The 20,473-nt window shown below is 42.0% G+C and overlaps 2 protein-coding genes across 8 annotated transcripts; both read right to left on the bottom strand.

Moving 5' to 3' along the window:
* Nucleotides 1–365: 365 nt before the first annotated feature.
* Nucleotides 366–8,218, bottom strand: LOC307000031 (alpha-2-macroglobulin-like protein 1). 6 transcript variants are annotated; one of them, XM_079615248.1, is made up of 34 exons: nt 8,036–8,218; nt 7,404–7,587; nt 7,184–7,340; nt 7,016–7,068; nt 6,867–6,887; nt 6,603–6,768; nt 6,446–6,530; nt 6,255–6,369; nt 6,058–6,178; nt 5,864–5,973; nt 5,616–5,786; nt 5,312–5,536; nt 5,022–5,234; nt 4,794–4,943; nt 4,415–4,564; nt 4,251–4,326; nt 3,951–4,071; nt 3,648–3,873; nt 3,442–3,565; nt 3,248–3,369; nt 3,118–3,169; nt 2,940–3,023; nt 2,675–2,851; nt 2,498–2,573; nt 2,254–2,410; nt 2,088–2,162; nt 1,841–2,003; nt 1,582–1,766; nt 1,272–1,493; nt 1,073–1,194; nt 891–972; nt 721–804; nt 548–653; nt 366–467 (listed from the first exon to the last, which is right to left on the bottom strand). In XM_079615248.1, the coding sequence occupies exons 1-34, from the start codon at nt 8,113–8,115 to the stop codon at nt 427–429; spliced, it is 4,296 nt and encodes a 1,431-aa protein (XP_079471374.1). In that variant the 5' UTR covers nt 8,116–8,218; the 3' UTR covers nt 366–426. The 6 variants fall into 6 exon arrangements, with proteins under 6 accessions (XP_079471374.1, XP_079471375.1, XP_079471372.1 ...); XM_079615249.1 differs by having other exon boundaries at nt 5,864–5,967; XM_079615246.1 differs by having other exon boundaries at nt 6,980–7,068; nt 8,036–8,213.
* Nucleotides 8,219–10,825: 2,607 nt separating this feature from the next.
* LOC307000106 (pregnancy zone protein-like) lies at nt 10,826–20,081 on the bottom strand. Of its 2 annotated transcripts, none has more exons than XM_079615384.1 (34): nt 19,899–20,081; nt 18,249–18,432; nt 18,024–18,180; nt 17,850–17,902; nt 17,685–17,705; nt 17,423–17,588; nt 17,252–17,336; nt 17,061–17,175; nt 16,863–16,983; nt 16,670–16,779; nt 16,427–16,597; nt 16,122–16,346; nt 15,830–16,042; nt 15,602–15,751; nt 15,235–15,384; nt 15,070–15,145; nt 14,698–14,854; nt 14,396–14,621; nt 14,141–14,264; nt 13,949–14,070; nt 13,819–13,870; nt 13,640–13,723; nt 13,374–13,550; nt 13,171–13,246; nt 12,926–13,082; nt 12,765–12,839; nt 12,533–12,695; nt 12,037–12,221; nt 11,745–11,966; nt 11,549–11,670; nt 11,349–11,430; nt 11,191–11,274; nt 11,014–11,119; nt 10,826–10,929 (listed from the first exon to the last, which is right to left on the bottom strand). In XM_079615384.1, the coding sequence occupies exons 1-34, from the start codon at nt 19,976–19,978 to the stop codon at nt 10,889–10,891; spliced, it is 4,332 nt and encodes a 1,443-aa protein (XP_079471510.1). In that variant the 5' UTR covers nt 19,979–20,081; the 3' UTR covers nt 10,826–10,888. The 2 variants fall into 2 exon arrangements, with proteins under 2 accessions (XP_079471510.1, XP_079471511.1); XM_079615385.1 differs by having other exon boundaries at nt 13,949–14,040; nt 19,899–20,076.
* Between the last annotated feature and the right edge of the window lie 392 nt (nt 20,082–20,473).

Below are 20,473 nucleotides of genomic sequence, written 5' to 3'. Positions count from 1 at the left end.
AAATAAGTTTTTTTTTTATCCTACTAAGAGAAACAATGCGATTTGATATTTTAGTCACTGGCTTGATTTCAGATGCATAAACAGTATTGAATGGTTTGAGAAAGATTGTTTGAATACAAATCAGAAAATCACTTATCAGGCATTGGAATACAGTTATTACCATGGTTGGAAAAAGAAAAGGTTAAATTTTCCAGTTAATGAAGGGTCACCTGCAAGCAAAGCACCTCAATATTAAATGCCTAGTAAAAAAAAAAAGAACCGCAACTTTCTGAGTGAGCCATGTTAATGATTTGAAGTCACAGGACAACTAGAAACTCATGAACACCGACTAATTCAAACACACATCACAAAGAACAAGCAACAGAACTGGTTGTATAAAAGTGGTTTTATTTAAGTCACGCATCCTACAGTCAGTACTGAATCAAATCATAGACAGGGAGATGTGTAGGTGGTCTCAAAGGAATCACCTGAAATAGGAGCAGAAAATTAACTGGATTATTAACAGTGAATTCAGCCAGAGCAAAGCATGATTAGGACGAAAGCATACTTGTCTGATAGTAGTCATAAACGTTTATGACTGCTGGCTTGAGATTTTTCACTACAAGAACCTGTTTCAGCTGCAGAGTGTAACTCATGGGGACGCCTTTGGGAACCTGTGAGACAGAAAGGATGAACCACAGCACACGAGAAAATGGCAGCTAGTAATATACCCAGTCTCACCTCTTTTAGATACACTAGGACATGATCATCTTCAACATCAACCCGTTCCACTAGCGGGGCAAACGATTTGGGTGAAGAACCAAGCTATGGGTAAGAGACATCATTTACACAATTACAATTGAAGGAGCTTCAAGCATCTTAGAACTTTCTAAACAATCTTAAATACAAACCAGTGACGTGTCTGCCGTGAAGCCTGACAGGAGCTTAATGTCTACTAGAACCATGTTAGTGCTTGATTTTACACCATTGTATCTGAATGAGGGTGAAAAGAGGTTTAGTCAAAAAGATCAAAAACAGCGCTTCATTTTTGTAAGAGTCATAAACATCAGTTTCAGGACACAATGCTACTTACTTCACATTGAACTTCAACATAAGATTGGCTCCAAGCGGTTGGCAGTCTCCAGTCACCTTCGCTTCGACACTCAGTGTCCTGGAAACTTTAACGGGTGTTGGGATGTTGTAGAAACATGCAACCTATAGTATGAGTAGAAAAAAAAAAACGCATTTAGATTTGGATGTGCACAGCAAATAGAGAGGGTGAAGATACAGACCTGCACAGACACACAAGTGGATCCTGATGCTTTAACACTATATTTGCCAGGAACGTTCTTCAGCCACTTCTCCTGATACAGCAGCCTGTTGTCCCGATTCACTTTGAAGCTATAAGAGTCTCCTCCCACTACTGAGGACTGTACGGTGACGGAGCTGGAGCCATCCAAGCTGAACACTTGAGCAGCGTACACAGACAGAGCCTGAAGAGCTACCACTGTGTCCTAAAAACAAGTACCAGATAAAAAAAATATATATATAAAAAAAATCCAAATCCAAATGATTGCACTCATGTTTGGTAGTCAGAGGCACCTGGGTGGAGGAGAAGCCTCCATAGGGATTCTGCTGGGCCACGAGCCAGTTGACAATGCGGTTAGCATAGGCCAGATTAGCCGTCGTGAGAGGCTGAACAGCAAGAACTGCTAGTAGAACGTAAGAGCTGATCTCCACCGCCAGAGTATCACCAGATGTCGTCTGAGACCAATGGAGCTTAGTGCCTTAGGATGAGATGGAGGGGAGAAAGTTTATGCCAAAGACCCTGATGTACCAACATCAAGCTGGTAAATCTTACCTTCAGAAATGGCAAGGTTTTCCAAGGCAGTTAAAAGCTGTGCTCGAGTGGTGGTCTCTCCAGCCAGACTGAAGGTGTAGGTCAGCAGAGCCGTTGCATAAGTGTTTCCCAGGTTCCCAATGACAGGCCTCAAGCATGACAGACCGTTGGTAATGACGGGATCCTAAAAAAGCCAAAACAAATATCAGACAGCCAGAACAGGAAGGTCATCTGCAAGGAGCTCATACAACTACTGGGTCAATTTTACCATGGAGGGGACACCTAGTTCAAGCAGCGATGCAACAATGTAGGCAGTCATGGTCACACCGTCACCAACTCCACCCTAATAAAAAAATAAAATAAAATCTAATTTATAAGAAAAGTCTCAAACCTAATCCATAGTTTTCCAGTGCATTTATAAACATGTAACGCACCTTCATGTCACTATGGTACAGAGTTCCCTGCTGCATGAAACAGCCGTCTGAACCCTGCTTGCTGATCAACCAATCCTTTGCACTCTGCAGGACATTTGGATCAATGAAGATAAATTGCCTCGCTAGACCAAAGGACCTCAGGACAAAGGCGGTCAACCTGGTCGTGGAGAAGAGGTCACAAACTGAACTTACAAAAAGCTGGTGCCACAGCAGATTATACACAGTAGAACAATGAGAAACTCACCATGTATTTGATTCATCATAACCAAACGTGCTGTATGATCCATCGCTGTGTTTGAAGTTTAGTTCTCCTTGGTATCCTGATTGGGTCAAAAGCCACATGTAGGATACTAAATGCCTAGTCCTGCTCTTCCCATTGGACTATCATTTACATATGTAAAGTGGATTTGGTCATCCATACCGCTCTGAAGGTAGCCTGTTGCAGTCTCTCGGATGGCTGCAGTGATTTGCCCTGTGACCTTCAGGTACAGCAGTATGTAAATATTCGGAGCAAGAATGATCATATTCTGTTCTCCACAGCCAGATGGCATCTGTAATAACCCATCTAGATTCTTCAGTGCACGACCCATTATGTCCCCTATAAGAGGTCAAGCATAAAACCCACATCAGAAACCGTTATTCTACCAACCTTCACATGTCAGTTTCTACTGAATTACATTTTTTACCAAGGACTGAAACTGAGCATCTGGCAGATCCTTGAACCACGTTTTTTTGAAATGTCAAAGTCACGTCTTCAGAAAGAACATTTCCTGCAGACCGAACAGAATGGATCAGCATTTAGAGCTAGGCTAATGTTTGGCTGTACATGGAGAATGTATTGGGAATCATTGAGTGCAAACAAACCCTTTGGACACAATAACCAACTCTGGGTGTTTGTCCTTTCAACTCCTTCAGGCTATAGAAGCAATAAAACAATATCAGTAAAGCAGCATGAGGTCCATGACCAGACTCCAGAAGGCTGGTTAACACTTACCAGGACAAATAGACTTCGTGTGACTACATCAATGCGTCCTCTCGTCGGCACAGTCACAACTTCAGTGCCACATTGGGTCCGGGATACTTCAGCTGAAGCATTGACAGTCACATTGACAGTTCCTGCAGTAACAGACAGGAAGTGAGCAACACCAAATATACACTTACAATTTAGATAGATGATCCAAAACTGACCTAGAACAGAAGCTGAGAGAACCCATTTAAAGGTTTTTCTCCCATTGGCACAAAGACAGGACACATACGGTTCAGTATATGGTTTAAGAGTGAAGGCCGTGGATGAAGCTGGTGTTACTTTAACCTGCCAATGAAACAGAACACATGGAGCAAAGACACATGACCTTCTCTATACAGAAATGATCTAAAAGAAAACCATGGCAGACCATGATGCACTTGGATAGATAGCTGAAGACCGTGGCCTTCAGATCAAAAGACTCCCCACGGACGATGGAGTACGGCAGGGAGAGCTCAAGGAAGAAGGGCTGGAAGACCGTCAGCAGAGCAGGAGGAGCAAGACCAAAACCTTTTGAGGACAGGCAGAATGCCTCTGTTTCCCATGTGGTGATGGTGTCAGGTACAGTGAGGGAAACTTGTGTGGATCCAGTGTTTCTGAAAGACAGCAGAAAAGAGAAATAAGGGGAACAGGAGAAGTAAAACCTGGGTAAGTAGCTTTAGAAGGCACTAACCCCACACGGGCAAGCTGCCAGAGCCATGTTTCTGGAAAGTAAGTCCTGACAGTCACTTTTAAAGTTGAAGTGTCACCTCCATCTGGAAGAGCCATTGCTACAGGACCATTCAAATTCATCACTGAAAAAGACAAGCAATTTTAAACCAAACTGCCCCTCTTGTTGCATCTATAGAAATGATTAAAACACCCAACTTGCTTTTCCACTAAGGAGGTGTAACCTCACATAACTGAAAGAAAGTTCACCAAGTCATGCAGAATTTGTTTTCACTGAAAGAATGGCCTCTCTGCATAGACCTACCTTCTGGGAATCTGGGATACAGCGGGCACGGAGGGGCTCGTACAGCGAGATTTGTTGCGATTTTCATTCCCAGGCTCTGTCGGAGTGACAAGTCAAAACACAATACAGATTTAAAGTCAATAACTCAGTTCATGACCATGTAGTCACAAAATACGTTTTTCTACCTTGAAGGTTGTGTAGGCTTGATTTGTAGCATCAGTGTAGCCAGGATCCATATCAAAAGCTAGACGGGGTCGAAAACCTAGACACTCTGGTTCATCCTGAACGTTGTATGGGTAACCTGATAGTGATTGCACTGGGAGCAAATCAAACACCTGGAATCATGAAAAAAAAAAGTGTTTAGGTATGTCACTTTTGAAAAATGTTTCACTAAATTCATTAATGTTTGGCATGTTATGTCAGTACATGAATGAATGTTAAGACGTACACTACAACTCCTACAATCATAACAGGTTTGTCCTATTGATCTCAGCACAACTCAAATTCTAAAGCTGAACCTGAATGTCAGTCAAGACCAACAAGAATTTAACTACACATGGCTACCATTTTAGCACTCAGACGTCTTCCTGGCTCCAAGATCCAGACGCTCTGATCTACAGCACTGATGCCACACAGAGATCCTGCTTCAGCAGAGACAGTCAGAACATTTCCCTCAGCAGGAACTGCCGTAGCAGGAGAGAACTGTAGAGACACCTGGAACAATGACCAATACACTGTAAGATGTGTCACCATTCCCCACTTGAAGACAAAAGATGCCAGTGCACATCATACCTTGTTTTGGAAACATGTTTCGGTCTCAAACGATGCACTACCAACAACAACATTCTCACTGGGCAGAACGCAGTAGACCAGAATCTGCACGGCTGGAGCCATATTGACACTGACAGACAGTTGGAAAGACACAGAGCCGCTCGTGACTGTATTAGAAGCCCTCGCTTTGACTGTCTGAAATCCATGGAGGACGATCACTCCTCTGGACAAGACCTGACAGACAAACAGATACATAACATGTTCCTAATATATATATATATATTTATTTTTATTTGTTTATGTCCACCCACCATATAGATGATGTCAACACTGTAGTCGCCAGCCTCTCCAACAAAAGAATACTTTATGGTCATTGGAAACGAAGCACCACATTTGAGAGGCTGCTCAAACTTCACTATAGTCAGTTCACTAGATGGGTTGTTGGGAGAATCAGGGTGGAGAAGCTTAACAACCCTTGTGTCCGTGGTAAAGTATGGCGATTTGTAACCATTAACAACCGCTGGAGTCGCACTTGCCTGGGGAACAAATGCAATCGTTTTTTTTTGAGAGAGAAATTTAATGTCTACATCTCAAAATACAAAGAGCAAATCATACCACCAGATTCAGAGCAGCTTTAGGGAGATTAGCAGTGTTGAGGGAGAATGTGGCAAGTCCGTTCTGATTTGTGGTCAGATCCATCAGCAGTTTGTTGGGCCAGCTGTTACCATCCAGTAGATAAACCACTTTGTTTGCGATTGGAGTCCCATCAAAACGAGACACTGATATCTGTTGGGAATGATCAAGGTTAGGAAAGGGAACCGATGTGAAGGCTTCTGCAACAAGGAATTAACTTTTGTCCTTGCCTTTCCATTAATCATTGATCCAGGTTCAAAATATTCCGGGGTGTCCAAAAACATGACTTTGCCGACTTCAAACGTTATGGACACTGTTGCAGATTTTGACATCACTACATCTGGGGAAAAATGAAACCAACTCAAATAAACAAGTCAACTTCCTCTATACACATTTCTTTGGCTCAGATCAGCCAATATCTCACCTGTTCCCTCCTCAGTGACATTCACATTTACAAGAAAAGTGTCTTGCATATTATTTTCAAATTTGGTGTTGAAAAACACTGATGTATCAACGGTAAGGGAGGCGCAGCCAGTGGCATTCATCTGGTAACAGAACAAAGTGTCACATAAGTCAAGCACAAGCAGAAGAAAAACCTCCACTGTAAGGCAGGAGTCAAACCTTTGCAGTTTTATCCAGGCATTGACGGGTCAAATCAGGAACCACAACATATGAAAACGGCTCACGACATACTTCCACCAAGACTTGGCCAGGTACAGGTTGGCCATATGTGTATCTGGGAAACGTCACAAGGAACAAAATCAAGAACGGACCAACCACAAGACAAGAAAATATCTGTAGGTTTCACTCACTTGGCACAAGCCTCAACTTTCAGTCCCACATCTGCAACACTGTACATCTGTGGTGCATTTACAGTCACATCAAACTTGGGCAAAACTAAGCCAGAAATAAAAACACCGTAAGATCTCAGATCTGTCGTTGAACTGTTGCACATCATTCACAACTTACCGTATTTTTTCACCTCAAAAACATGGGAGGTCATTTGGTCACCAATAAAAGCTTTTAGTGTGTACATCCCTATCTGAGCCTCTGGGTTTAATTCATGAGAAAGCTGCAATATCCACCTCGCTGAAGAAACGTTTGTCCACTGACCAATCCGGTTATTGTTATTGTCCTATTAATACAATGAACAGCTCATAAAAACAGCAAACCAAAATGTACAGAAAGTGGCAGCAGCTCCATTCAAAGACTTGCACCAGAACAAATTCTCACCTCCACCACCACCAGATTGTACTGAAAGACAGAGACAGAAATATTAAGCATTTAAAAGACACAATTGCAGCAGTCATTGAAGAGAACTGAAAAACTGCTCAAGTAAAAATAACCTGCAATAAATGTGCAGTTTCATGGCCAGACCTTACCATCTGATCAAGTGGCACAAATTTGGCATCCATAGTGACAACTCTGAAATTCACTGCAAAGACACAATGAACTTACATTAATTGCATAATGCACTTGATGATCTGACCTTGTAGCAGATTGGACTTTCTACACCTTTAATATTCAACCAAGGGTCATTCACAGCTCACCAGTTTGTCCTGGATTGTAGATGGGTTTGTCTGTTTGGATGAAGGTCAAAGGCAGGTAACGTCTGAACATGACTTTCCTCTCTTCAGTCGCTCTGAAGACCTTCCCTTGAACTTCTACCTTCAGCATCTGCACAGATTCTTTATCTACTCGAGGAGCCTGTAAAGAAGCTCAGTTAACTCAAACCAGACAAAGAAAGAGCAATGTCTCATGATAACAGACCTGGAAACTAAAGCAGCGGTGAAATGGCTTTGAAGAAACCTGCTGCATAAGTTGAGTCATCCCACTTTCATCATCAAGCAGAGAAACTGTCATTGTGAGACTCTCTTGGGGTTTCAGAAGACTAGCACATAATTTGGCATCTGATCCAGTTTCAATCACTGCAGGGAACATCACCATGAATAACCTGTGTAAACATCATTAAGTATAGGTTGAGAGACTAAAATAAATCTGGTCAGAACATTTGCATGTTAGTTGATCATTCACAGGGTTCCCAGGTCTGTGAATCAAAACTAGCCTAATAATAAAAAACAGGCCAAAGCGGTTATCTCCATCAGAGAGTGGGTTGAAGTACCAAACATGGGGTTGGTTGACTGGGTGGGAAAACTTTTAACCTTAAAAAAAACTGTGCCATGGTTATAAAATAAGAGCACACGACAGCCATTTTGTTAAGAAATATATTTGAGGAACAACAACAGCACACAAACTCGATTCAACAGTGACTTGTATTTAAAACAAGTTAATGAACAAGTTTACCAAACGGTTAATGTGCTTCATTTTGACCTTTATAAAACTATCATTCAGCATAAATCAAACATTAGGCCACTTTTTACTTTAAAGCCCATAGTACTTACGGCCTTTTCTGTCCATCAACAGCAAAGAGGAAGAGGGCTAAAATGAGCCATTTCCAAACACAAATCTCCCTCACAGCCATGAAGAGCAATCATCCAAGACTAGACAGAAATCAAACGTCTCTTTCAAAAACCCTGCAGCACTTCTGTTGAGATCCACACTGCTCCACAGCTTAACTCTAAATCAGCTGCACTGATGCCAGCGTTATTTAAACGCTCTTAATAATTCAGAACAGGTTGATTTAGCACTCACAGGCAATCTGGACGTCTTTAGGGCGGAGCCCCGGTAATTAATCACAGGGTTGCCAACTCTGAAACACACAAGCTCTCAGGCCACATTTACACACAGCCGTGTATTTAGCGAAACTAATATCCCCCCCCCCCCCCCCCCCCCCCTTTTTCAATAATAACATAGTGTACACAACATCGTTTTCAAAAAAGTAGTCATTTACATCAACCCACATAAATACGCCATGGAGTGCCATCATAACTATGCCAAACCTATGGGCGGCAGTGTAGGGGGAAGGATAAATCCATGCAAGCCAATCAGAATCCTCAGAATCAACAACCAACGAATAACACGAGCGATTTCCTTTCCACAGCGCTCACATGACGTTAAGCATTTTCTGGCGCATAATGTGACGTTTGAGAACCTAAAACCCCGTTTCTCCCAGTTGACACGGCAACACATAACCGGCGTTATCAGAAATCTCCACTTTGCCCAGAGTTTTTAGAAATAATCGTTTTCTGTGATAAAAACAGGGTTTTCGTGTAAACGGGGCTTTACTCTGTCCAATAAAATATCCCGCCAAATACGAGACTCAATCCCAGGGATATGTGCGGTGGATTATGCCACGGATTCCCCACCGAAGGAGGCAGTCGTGTATTTTACGAGAGTGTACGTAAACACCACAGACGTCTGATTCAAACGTCGTTTTTAAGTACATTGCAGTGTAAGTTTCAATTTATACATTGTTAGCAGAGCTGTTATTTAAGTCTTTAAATCCAAGAGAGTGGATCACATCACTTCAGTTCTGAGGTCTTAACACTGGCTTCCTGTCAGTCAAAGATTTGATTTCAAAATACTACTGTTGGCTTATAAAGCACTGAATGATAGGGCAAAAGTACATTTCTGATCTTCTGCTACGTTATGGACCATCTAGACCTCTCAGGTCCGTATATCTGGAACAAAATCCCAGGAAACTGCAGGTCTGCTGAAACTCTTGATTATTTTAAATCAAGGCTGAAGACTTTTATTAATGATAAATTATCCATTTCTTAAACTGCACTGTAACTTTTACTCTCCTGTTTTACCAGTGGCAGCTCATCAGGCACAGCCTACCCAAAATTGAGAGAAGGAAAATCCCAAGTTATTCAATTCATGTCTCAGAATGTTTATTTATAGTTTGTAATTTCACCTCTGTAAGTGTAATCATCGCGCTTTTCCCGAATGTGCCAAATCTGTGAAACGAGAGTCTGAGGCGATAGAAATGGGGAGGTAAATCCATACCCGGAGACTAGTGCCTCCAATGTTTTTTTGGCAAATAACCATTGCATATTTGCTTTCAGCAATTAGTGTTAAGAAAAGAAACATGGCAGAGGCGGATGGCCCCCCTTGGTATAACAACCAATCATTGAAGAGATGTAAATTATGTGATAGTTTGAACTGAACATATGGAGAGTAGTGATATAGAATATTTGATTGCAAACTAATTTATCAAACTACCAGTTGAACAGCCGCTACCAAAAAAAATCAAGATCCCACACCAGGCTAAGATATAGACGAAAGAGCCGAACATGCTCCTTTAACAGACATGTAAAAGGACAGAAGGTGTGATTTTTGTTTCTTCAAGTTATAGGCTAGGACTAGGTAAGGGAAATTGTGTTTATATTGTCATGCTGCACATCATTTGCCAATTTTCAGTCTAAAAGTGATCAAGAAAAGCTATTTTAAAGCAGTTTTAAAAAAATCCTTTGGGAGGGGATTTAACCTCTACAATTTTAAGTGGCTCCATTTAAAACCCACCACTGGTTCTCTTATATATATTTTTAATTTCTCACAGCCCTTGGCCTTGTCCTGCTTGCCGCAAAGGGCTTTTCAGACTTGAAATGGTTAACCCTGGATCATTCTAAATCAGGGTAAATCTCTTTGCATGTTTCACACTGCTCAGAGTACTATATCCAGGTTTAACAGTTGATCCTGGGCATTCATAAGCTGTCGTTTCACACTGCACATTAATAAACACTGGGTTCAAGTCCTTATTTGCAGTGTCAATGTTACTGACTTGACAAACGCAGCACGACCCATTTACGTAAAGACTCTAGCATTGCTAGTCCTCATTACACTGCTGACTAATCAAGTTTTCTGAGTGAACTTTAAACCAAAAGTTAATGTCTCAAATTGTCATGTTTTTTTCCAATTGCTGTTTGACATTTTTCCTATCATACGCAGAAACAACCGTTTATATATCTCTGGAGCAATGCTAACCGCCCTTTTAAATTGTGGAAAATGCTCCTTTACTGGGGGTTAAAAGAATGACGATAACCCAGGGTTAAGTGCAGTGTGAAAATACCTAATTTTACACAAAGCTTACTACCTTGGTTGGAAAGGTAAAGGTTTTTAATTTGCCAGTTGATTAATGAAGGGTCACCAGCAAGCAAAGCACTTCAATTTGAAATGCTTCATTTTGAAAAAAAAGCTTGAGTGAGCCATGTTAAGAAATAGAAACTCATGAACACTGCAACTTCCTGATTCAATCAAATGTCACAGACAAGAAACATGAGGCAACAATTGGACGGATTGTATAAAAGCGGTTTTATTTAAGTCACGTGTCCTACAGCCAGTACTGAACCAAATCATGGACAGGGGGACGTGTAGGTGGTCTCAAACGAATCACCTGAAAAAGGAAAAGAAAAATGAACTGCTCTGGCTGGATTAACTGTTGAACATGATCCAAAGCAAGATTAGGATGAAAGCGTACTTGTCTGATAGTAGTCATAAACATTTATGACTGCTGGCTTGAGATTTTTCACTGCAAGAACCTGTTTCAACTGCAGAGTGTAACTCATGGGGACACCTTTGGGAACCTGCGAGACAGAAAGGATGAACAGCAGAGCACAGCACTCAAGATGGCAGCTAGTAATATACCAAGTCTCACCTCTTTCAGATACACTAGGACATGATCATCTTCAGTATCAATGCACTCCACTAGCGGGGCGAACGATTGGGGTGAAGAACCAAGCTGAGGAAAAGACATTCGTTTACAGACTATAACATGCGACATCTTGGGACTTTCTAAATCTTAAACATACGAACCAGTGATGTATCTGCCGTGAAGCCAGAAAGAAGCTTAATATCAACTAGAACCATGTTAGTGCTTGCTTTTACGCCATTGTACCTGAATGAGGGTGGTGGTGGAATAAAGAGGTTTAGTCAACGGAATCAAGAACACCGCTTCCTTTTGGAAAAGTCATAAACATTAGTTGGTTTCAGGACAAAGCCAAAGCTGTTCTTACGTCACAGTGAAGTTCAACATGAGATTGGCTCCAAGTGGTTGGCAGTCTCCAGTCACCTGCGCTTCGATGCTCAGTGTTTTGGCTGCTTTAACAGGTGTTGGGATGTTGTAGAAACACACAACCTACAGTATGAGAGCAAAGCACAGTAAGATTTTGATGTGCACAACAGAAACCGAGAGAAAGTGAAGATACAGACCTGCACAGACACACAAGTGGATCCTGATGCTTTAACACTATATTTGCCAGGAACGTTCTTCAGCGGCTTCTCCTGATACAGCAGCCTGTTGTCCCGATTCACTTTGAAGTTATAAGAGTCTCCTCCCACTGCTGAGGACTGTACAGTAACAGTGCTGGAGCCATCCAAGCTGAACACTTGAGCAGCGTACACAGACAGAGCATGAAGAGCCACCACCGTGTCCTAAAAACAAGCACCAGATTAAAAACTCAACCCATAAATGATTGCACTCATGTTTGGTAGTCAGAGCCACCTGGGTGGAGGAGAAGCCTCCATAGGGATTCTGCTGGGCCACGAGCCAGTTGACAATGCGGTTAGCATAGGCCAGATTAGCGGTCGTGAGAGGCTGAACAGCGAGAACCGCTAGCAGAACGTAAGAGCTGATCTCCACCGCCAGAGTATCACCAGATGTCGTCTGAGACCAATGGAGCTTAGTACCTTAGGATGAGATTGAGGGGAGAAAGTTTGACAAAGAAACGGATGAACAAACATCAAGTAAACGTAAATGTTACTGTAAATGTATTTTTTGCATTTTCTGTATGCATGTGAAAAGCCCTTCTAGGGACAGACATTGCAAATTAGCCTTGGCTATAAATGTTGTAGTGTGGTACATGTTCACACGTGTCCCTATTAAATAAAATTAAATGTCGTCTGAGACCAATGGAGCTTAGTGCCTTAGGATGAGATGGAGGGGAGAACGTTTGACAAAGAAACTGATGAACAAACATCAAGAGGCTGGTAAATCTCACCATCAGAAATGGCATAGTTGTCCAAGCAAGTTAAAAGCTGTGATCGAGTGGTGGTCTCTCCAGCCAGACTGAAGGTGTAGGCCAGCAGAGCCGTGGCATAAGTGTTTCCCAGGTTCCCAACGACAGGCCTCAAGCATGACAGAGCATTAGTAATGGCAGGATCCTGAAAAAAAAAACAAAATCAGAAAAATCCTCTGCAAGGAGCTCACAGAACTACTGGAGACTTGTTTACCATTGTGGGGACACCTAGTTCGAGCAGTGATGCAACAGTGTAGGCAGTCATGGTCACCTCATCACCAACTCCTCCCTAAAACATCACCATATTTGATTTAGAAGAACAGCCTCATCTCAAGTCAATTGGTTAGAGCATAGTTTAAGAAACATGTAATGCACCTTCATGTCGATGTGGTGCAGAGTTCCCTGTTGCATGAAACAGCCGTCTGAACCCTGCTTGCTGATCAACCAATCCTTTGCACTCTGCAGGACATTTGGATCAATGAAGATAAATTGCCTCGCTAGACCAAAAGACCTCATGACAAAGGCGGTCAACCTGGTCGTGAAGAAGGTTGTGACAAACTGAACTTACAAACTGCTGGTGCCACAACAGATACACAACAGTAGAACAGCGTGAAACTCACCATGTATTCGATTCATCATTACCAAATGTGCTGTATGAACCATCATTGTGTCTGTAGTTCAGTTGTCTTTGGGATCCTGATTGGGGAAAAAGCCACATGTAAATAGGTCAAGAAGGTAGTTAGTCTGATTGAGTTAATCTGAGGACAAAACCATTTTGGAATTTAGTCTCCAGCATATGTAAAGTGGATTTGGTCATCCATACCTTTCTGAAGGTAGCCTGTGGCAGTCTCTCGGATGGCTGCGGTGAGTTGCTCCGTGACTTCCAGGTACATCAGGATGTAAATATTGGGGGCAAGAACAATCATATTCTGTTCTCCACAGCCATACGGCATCTTTAATAACCTATCCAGATTCTTCAGCGCACGACCCATTATGTCCCCTACAAGGATGTAAAGCATTAAACCCACATCAGAAACCGTTATTCTACCAACCTTCACATGTCAGTTTCCACTCAATTAAATGTTTTACCAAGGACTGAAACAGAGCATTGGGCTGATCCTTGAACCACATTTTTTGGAAGTGTCAGAGTCACGTCTTCAGAAAGAACTTTTCCTGCAGACCGAAAAGAATGGATCAGCATTGAGCGCTAGGCTAAAATTTAGCTGTACAGGGAGAATTTATTGGGGAATCATTGAGTGCTAACAAACCCTTTGGACACAGTAACCAACTCTGGGTGTTTGTCCTTTCAACTCCTTCAGGCTATAAAAGCAATAAAACACAACATCAGTAGCAGCATGATCTCCATGATCAAACTCCAGAAAGCTAGTTAACACTTACCAGGACAAGTAGACTTCGAGTGACTATGTCAGTGCGTCCTCTCGTCGGCACAGTCACTACTTCAGTGCCACATCGAGACCGGGATGCTTCAGCTGAAGCATTGACAGTCACATTGACAGTTCCTGTAGTGAAAAGTGTATATTGGGTGTTGCTCACTTCCTGTCTAATTTAGAGAGGCAGTCCAAAACTGACCTAGAACAGAAGCTGAGAGAACCCATTTGAAGGTCTTTCTCCCATTGGCACAAAGACAGGATGAATACGGATCAGTATAGGGTTTAAGAGTGAAGGCCGTGGATGAATCTGGAGTTACTTTAACCTGCCAATGAAACAGAGCACATGGAGCAAAGACACATGACCTTCTATACACACACATATACATATATATATATATATATATATATATATATATATATATATATAGAGATATGAAAATAAACCATTGCAGACCATGATGCACTTGGACAGATAGCTGAAGACTGTGGCCTTCAGATCAAAAGACTCCCCACGGACGATGGAGTACGGCAGGGAGAGCTCCAGGAAGAAGGGCTGGAAGACCGTCAGCAGAGCAGGAGGAGCCAGACCGAAACCTTTTGAGGACAGGCAGAACGCCTCCGTCTCCCATGTGGTGATGGTGTCAGGAACAGTGAGGGGAACTTGTGTGGATCCAGTGTCTCTAAAAGGCACAAGAGAAATTAAGAGGAACAGAAGTAAAAACGGTGGTTAAGTAGTTTTAGAAGGAGTTCACTAACCCCACTTGAGCAAGCTGCCAGAGCCATGTTTCTGGAAAGTAAGTCCTGATGGTCACTTCTGAAGAGGGATTGTCACCTCCAGCACTTTCTGCTTCTGGAAGAGCCATTTCAGCAGGAGCCATTTCAGCCATAGCTACAGGAGGACCATTCAAATTCACTGAAAGACAAGCAATTTCACCCATTTACTCTGAACGGTATTAGTGTCTGCAGAATAAGCATTATTCAAAACTGCCCCACTTGTTGCAATTATGGAAATTTTAACACCAATTTGTCCATCCACAAAGTAAGCGGAATAACCTCCTACAACAAGGCAAGTTCACCAGGTCATTCAGAATAGTTTATGTAAAGAACTGTCCATCTGCATAGACCTACTTTCTGGAAATCTACGATACAGCGGGCACGGAGGGGCTTGTACAGCAAGATTTGTAGCGATCTTCATTCCCAGGCTCTGTCATAGTAACAAGTCAAAACAAGACCAATTTAAAGTCAACGACTCCATACTGTTCAGTGACTACATGATCATTTATGGTTTTCTACCTTGAAAGTTGTGTAGGCTTGATTTGTAGGAGCAGTGTAGGCAGAATCTATATGAAAAGCTAGACGGGGTCGAAAACCTAGACACTCTGGTTCATCCTGAACGCTGGATGGGTAACCTGATAGTGATCGCACCGGGAGCAAGTCAAACACCTAGGACCATAAAACAGTGTTGGTTTGTCACATGTTTATTTAACTAAATGCATTAACGTTTGGCATGTTATGGTCACAGAGTTAATGTTAGGTGATAAGTGTATACAAACTGCTATAATTATAACATGATAGCATAGGTATGTCTAATTGAACCATTAAGGTTTGGCTTTGAAACGAATAATGTCAATCAAGACCAACAAGATCTGCACATGGCTACCATTTTAGCACTCAGACGTCTTCCTGGCTCCAAGATCCAGACGCTCTGATCTACAGCACTGATGCCACACAGAGATCCTGCTTCAGCAGAGACGGTCAGAACATTTCCCTCAGCAGGAACAGCCGTAGCAGGAGAGAACTGTAGAGACACCTGGAACAATGACCAATAAGCTGTAGGACACATCATCATACCCCACTTGAAGGCAAAATATGCTAGTGCACATCATACTTGGTTTTGGAAATGAGTTTCTGTCTCAAACGATGCACTACCAACAACAACATTCTCACTGGGCAGAACCGAGTAAACCAGAATCTGCACTACTGGAGACATATTGACACTGACAGAAAGTTGGAACGACACAGAGCCGCTGGTGACTGTATTAGAAGCCCTCGCTTTGACCGTCTGAAATCCATGGAGGACGATCAATCCTCTGGACAAGACCTGACAAAAAGAACAAATGGGTGCATTAAACAGGCGAGAGCAAGGTTTATAAAAAAACTAAACCCTGATGTCCACTCACCATATAGATGATGTCAACGCTGTAGTCCCCAGACTCTCCAACAAAAGAATACTTGACAGTCACTGGAAACGAAGCACCAAATTTGAGCGGCTGCTCAAGCTTCACTATAGTCAGTTCACTAGATGGGTTGCTGGAAGAATCAGGTTGGAGAAGCTGAACAACCCTGGTATCTGTAGTGAAGTATGGCGATTTGTAACCATTAAAAACCACTGGAGTCGCACTTGCCTGGGGAACAACAGATGGAATCAGTTTCATGTGAGAGATTGGGAGGAGAAGCCCATTTCACAAAACAGAGCAAATCGTACCACTAGATTCAGAGCAGCTTTAGGAAGACTAGCAGTGCAGAGGGAGAACGAGGCCAGTCCGTTCTGGTTTGTAGTCAGATCCATCAGCAGTTTGTTGGGCCAGCTGTTACCATCCAGGAGATAAACCACTTTGTTTGCAATTGGAGTCCCATCAAAACGAGACACTGATATCTGTTGGGATTCAAGGTTAGTAAAGGCAACCAATGTGAAGGCTTCTGCTACAAGGAATAAACTTTTACTTGCCTTTCCTTTAATTGTTGATCCAGGTTCAAAATAATCCGGGAGGTCCACAAACGTGACCTTGCCGACTTCAAACGTAATGGACACTGTTGCAGATTTTGACATCAATACATCTGGGGAAAAAACAAAAACACTGAATAAACGAGTCAACTTCCTCCATACACATGCAATTGGTTAAGATCAGCCAATAGCTCACCTGTTCCCTCCTCAGTGACATTCACATTTACAAGAAGAGTATCTTTCATATTATTTTCAAATTTGGTGTTGAAAAAGACTGATGTATCGACGGTAAGGGAGGCACAGCCAGTGGCATTCATCTGGTAGCAGAACAAAGTCACATTTAAGTCAAGCACAAGCAGAAGAAAAACCCTCCACTGTAAGGCAGGAGTCAAACCTTTGCAGTTTTATCCAGGCAAAGACGGGTCAAATCAGGAACCACAACATATGAAAACGGCTCACGACATACTTCCAACAAGGCTTGGCCAGGTACAGGTTGGCCATATGTGTATCTGGGAAACGTCACAAGGAACAAAATCAAGAACGGACCAACCACAAGACAAGAAAATATCTGTAGGTTTCACTCACTTGGCACAAGCCTCAACTTTCAGTCCCACATCTGCAACACTGTACATCTGTGGTGCGTTTACAGTCACATCAAACTTGGGCAAAACTAAGCCAGAAATAAAAATCCTGTAAGATCTCAGATCTGTCGTTGAACTGTTGCACATTATATACACAATGTTCATAACAGCTTACCGTATTTTTTCACCTCAAAAACTTGGGAGGTCATTTGTTCACCAATAAATGCCTTTAGTGTGTACATCCCTATCTGAGCCTCTGGGTTTAACTCGTGAGAAAGCTGTAATATCCACCCCGTTGAGGAAATGTTTGTCCACTGACCAATTCGGTTATTATTATTGTCCTATTAAAACAATGAACCGCTCAGAGAAACTGCAAACAAAGCAAGTGCAAAAAAAAACAAAAAAACATTGGCTCGATTGCATTGCAAAATCCTCACCTCCACCACCACCAGACTGTACTGCAAGACACAAAGAAAGGAATGTTGAGCATTTCAAAAGAACACACTGGCGCAGCAATTATTAAATGAAAATCAAATTGATTTACATGTTAAATTCAAAACTACACATGTAAACAACATGCAATGTTCATGGTCAGGCCTTACCATCTGATCAAGAGGCAAAAACTTGCTATCCATGGTGACAACTCGGAAATTCACTGCAAAAAAAGCAACAAATGCTCACAATTATTGCATAATGCACCTGAAGGCGATCAGAAAGTGTAGCGTAATGGACTTTCTACACTTCTAATATTCAACCAAGGGTCATTCACAGCTCACCAGTTTGTCCTGGATTGTAGATGGGTTTGTCTGTTTGGATGAAGGTCAAAGGCAGGTAACGTCTGAACATGACTTTCCTCTCTTCAGTCGCTCTGAAGACCTTCCCTTGAACTTCTACCTTCAGCGTCTGCACAGATTCTTTATCTGTGCGAGGAGCCTGTAGAGAAACCCAGTTAAACCAGAAAAAAAAAAAAAAAAGAAACCCACTTGCATCTAATGGCATACCTGGAAACAAAAGCAGCGGTGAAATGGCTTTGAAGAAACCTGCTGCATAAGTTGAGTCATCCCATTTTCCTCATCAAGCAGAGAAACTGTCATTGTGAGACCCTCTTGGGGTTTCAGAAGACTAGCACACAATTTGGCATCAGATCCAGTTTCAATCACTGCAGGGAACGTCACCATGAATAACCTGTGTAAACATCATGAAGTTTAGGTTCAGGGACCAAATGGAATCAGGTCAGAACATTTACATGTTGGTTGAACATCCACAGAAAGTGTCTGCCACAGGGTTGCCAAGTCTATGGGCAGTTGGGGTGGTATTTGAGCTGCACAATTTAAAAAACTAAAGTTTAATTAATGAAACAAGTGAAGCATTTATGAATCAAGCTTTTTGAATGATTCAATGGCATTGTACACCACAAGGTGATGACGAATGTTAAAATAAAAACAATCATTTGAAGTGACAATTTCATACCTATACATGACAACTGGTCTCTGGCTCAGCAGTACCAATGCAGATTCAAAAGTTCGGTTTGATTGTCAAAGGTTTAATTAATAGTCAAATCTTTGTAATTTAGGAATAAGGCTGTGTGGGGGTTTAAATCAAGATCATAATCTCTTAACAATTCATCGTGCAGCTCTAGGTTTTATGTTGAAGCTCCAAATTTAAAGGGGACATATCATTAAAATCTGCATTTTTTCCTGTTTAATATGCATCTACCAACCCAGAAAACATGAAGTGACCCAGTAACTTTGTTTTGGGAAGCCTTTCTCTGCGAACATGAAAAAAAAGCAGACCAGATTTCACACCCCTTCTGACGTAGGATCCCCTATCTTAGATTACCACTTATGTTATAATGTTTCCACCCACGGCACTGCCATCTGGTTGCTGCATAGATTAGCACTGAACTATTTGACCAAACCAAATTTCACAGCGGTCTTATAAAGACCTCAGAGACTGTCAACCTGTGTAAAAAAGTTAAACATGATGGTATATGCAAGTCAATGAGATGAATCAATGTAACTCCACAACTACATAAATGGATCCACTAATCATTCAGAAACTTCCAGGGGTGTCTAAAAGTTGAACCACTTCCTGAGACTCTGTAAGGCTGCACTCGCTACTGGTTATTTCTGAGATTTTGGATGAGTGAGATGCGTGTTTTGTTATTGCCAGTATCCGAATCTAATGTAAAGGATCTGCCTTTCGGAAAAAAAGCCTAAAGGATCAGAATAGAGGCGGAGCAGCGCAGCTCATTTGCATTTAAAGGGACAAAAAAGGCACGTTTTTGCTCACACCCATAAAGAGGCAAATTTGTCAAGCTATAATAAATGATCTGTGGGGTATGTTGAGCTGAAATTTCACAAAAGTGTATGGTTTCCTCCCAAGAATGTGTCAATTACATCTTTTGAAAAGGGGCATAATGAACTGAACTGGCAACACTGGACTGCCATGGTAAAACAAATAAGCACAAAACAATACATTTATGAACACTCAATGAACATCATCTGACCACTAGATGGCCACAAAGTACAAAATGAACAATGAACTTTTAACATTGGTTAAATCCTTGGGGATTCATTTTGTCATCTTTAAAACTGCATCAGCATAAACATTAGTCTACTTCGGTTCACTTCAAAGCCCACGGTACTCACGGCCTTTTCTGTCCATCCACAGCAAAGAGGAAGAGGGCTAAAATGAGCCCTTTCCAAACACAAATCTCCCTCACAGCCATGAAGAGCAATCATCCAAGACTAGACAGAAATCAAACGACTCTTTCAAAAACCCTGCAGCACTTCTGTTGAGATCCACACTGCTCTACAGCTTAACCCTAAATCAGCTGCACTGATGTCAGCGTTATTTAAACGCTCTTAATAATTCAGAACAGGTTGATTTAGCATCACAGGCAATCTGGACGTCTTTAGGGCGGAGCCCCGGTAATTAATCACAGGGATGCCATCTCTGAAACACATGCTCTTAGGGTAGGCTACATTTACACAACAACGTACTAAAAACCAGAAAGATGTTTCTTTTTACAGACGACAACATTGTCAAAAAGATGCCGGTTCAGATGGATCCGCGAAAACAGCTAAAAACTCTGTATGCACCGTCAGAGGTTGTCAAGTCCCGAAGAGACCTTCTTTAAGTGAGTTAGGTCATTACTGTCATTTATACAGCAGTCAGGTCCGGCCCGATAATTGATACATTTCTGATTGAACAATATGGGATT

The sequence above is a fragment of the Phoxinus phoxinus genome, assembly GCF_949152265.1.
Source record: "Phoxinus phoxinus genome assembly, chromosome: 1".
Lineage (NCBI taxonomy): Eukaryota > Metazoa > Chordata > Actinopteri > Cypriniformes > Leuciscidae > Phoxinus > Phoxinus phoxinus.
Note: the sequence above shows the minus strand (reverse complement) of the source record. Positions and strands in the feature narration are given on the sequence as shown.

Bases quoted from the DNA above. Each gene is read 5' to 3' on its own strand.
- LOC307000031 (XM_079615244.1), bottom strand. From the start codon at position 8,115: ATGGCTGTGAGGGAGATTTGTGTTTGGAAATGGCTCATTTTAGCCCTC. The intron at 6,888-6,979 runs GTTATTTTTACT...TCTGTCTTTCAG, and splicing joins AAACTGCACATTTATTGCAG to TACAATCTGGTGGTGGTGGA. The intron at 6,179-6,254 runs GTTTGACTCCTG...TTCTGTTACCAG, and splicing joins GCCTGGATAAAACTGCAAAG to ATGAATGCCACTGGCTGCGC.
- LOC307000106 (XM_079615384.1), bottom strand. From the start codon at position 19,978: ATGGCTGTGAGGGAGATTTGTGTTTGGAAAGGGCTCATTTTAGCCCTC. The intron at 15,752-15,829 runs GTATGATGTGCA...TCATTGTTCCAG, and splicing joins AAACTCATTTCCAAAACCAA to GTGTCTCTACAGTTCTCTCC. The intron at 12,222-12,532 runs GTGAGATTTACC...TCTCATCCTAAG, and splicing joins CAACTATGCCATTTCTGATG to GTACTAAGCTCCATTGGTCT.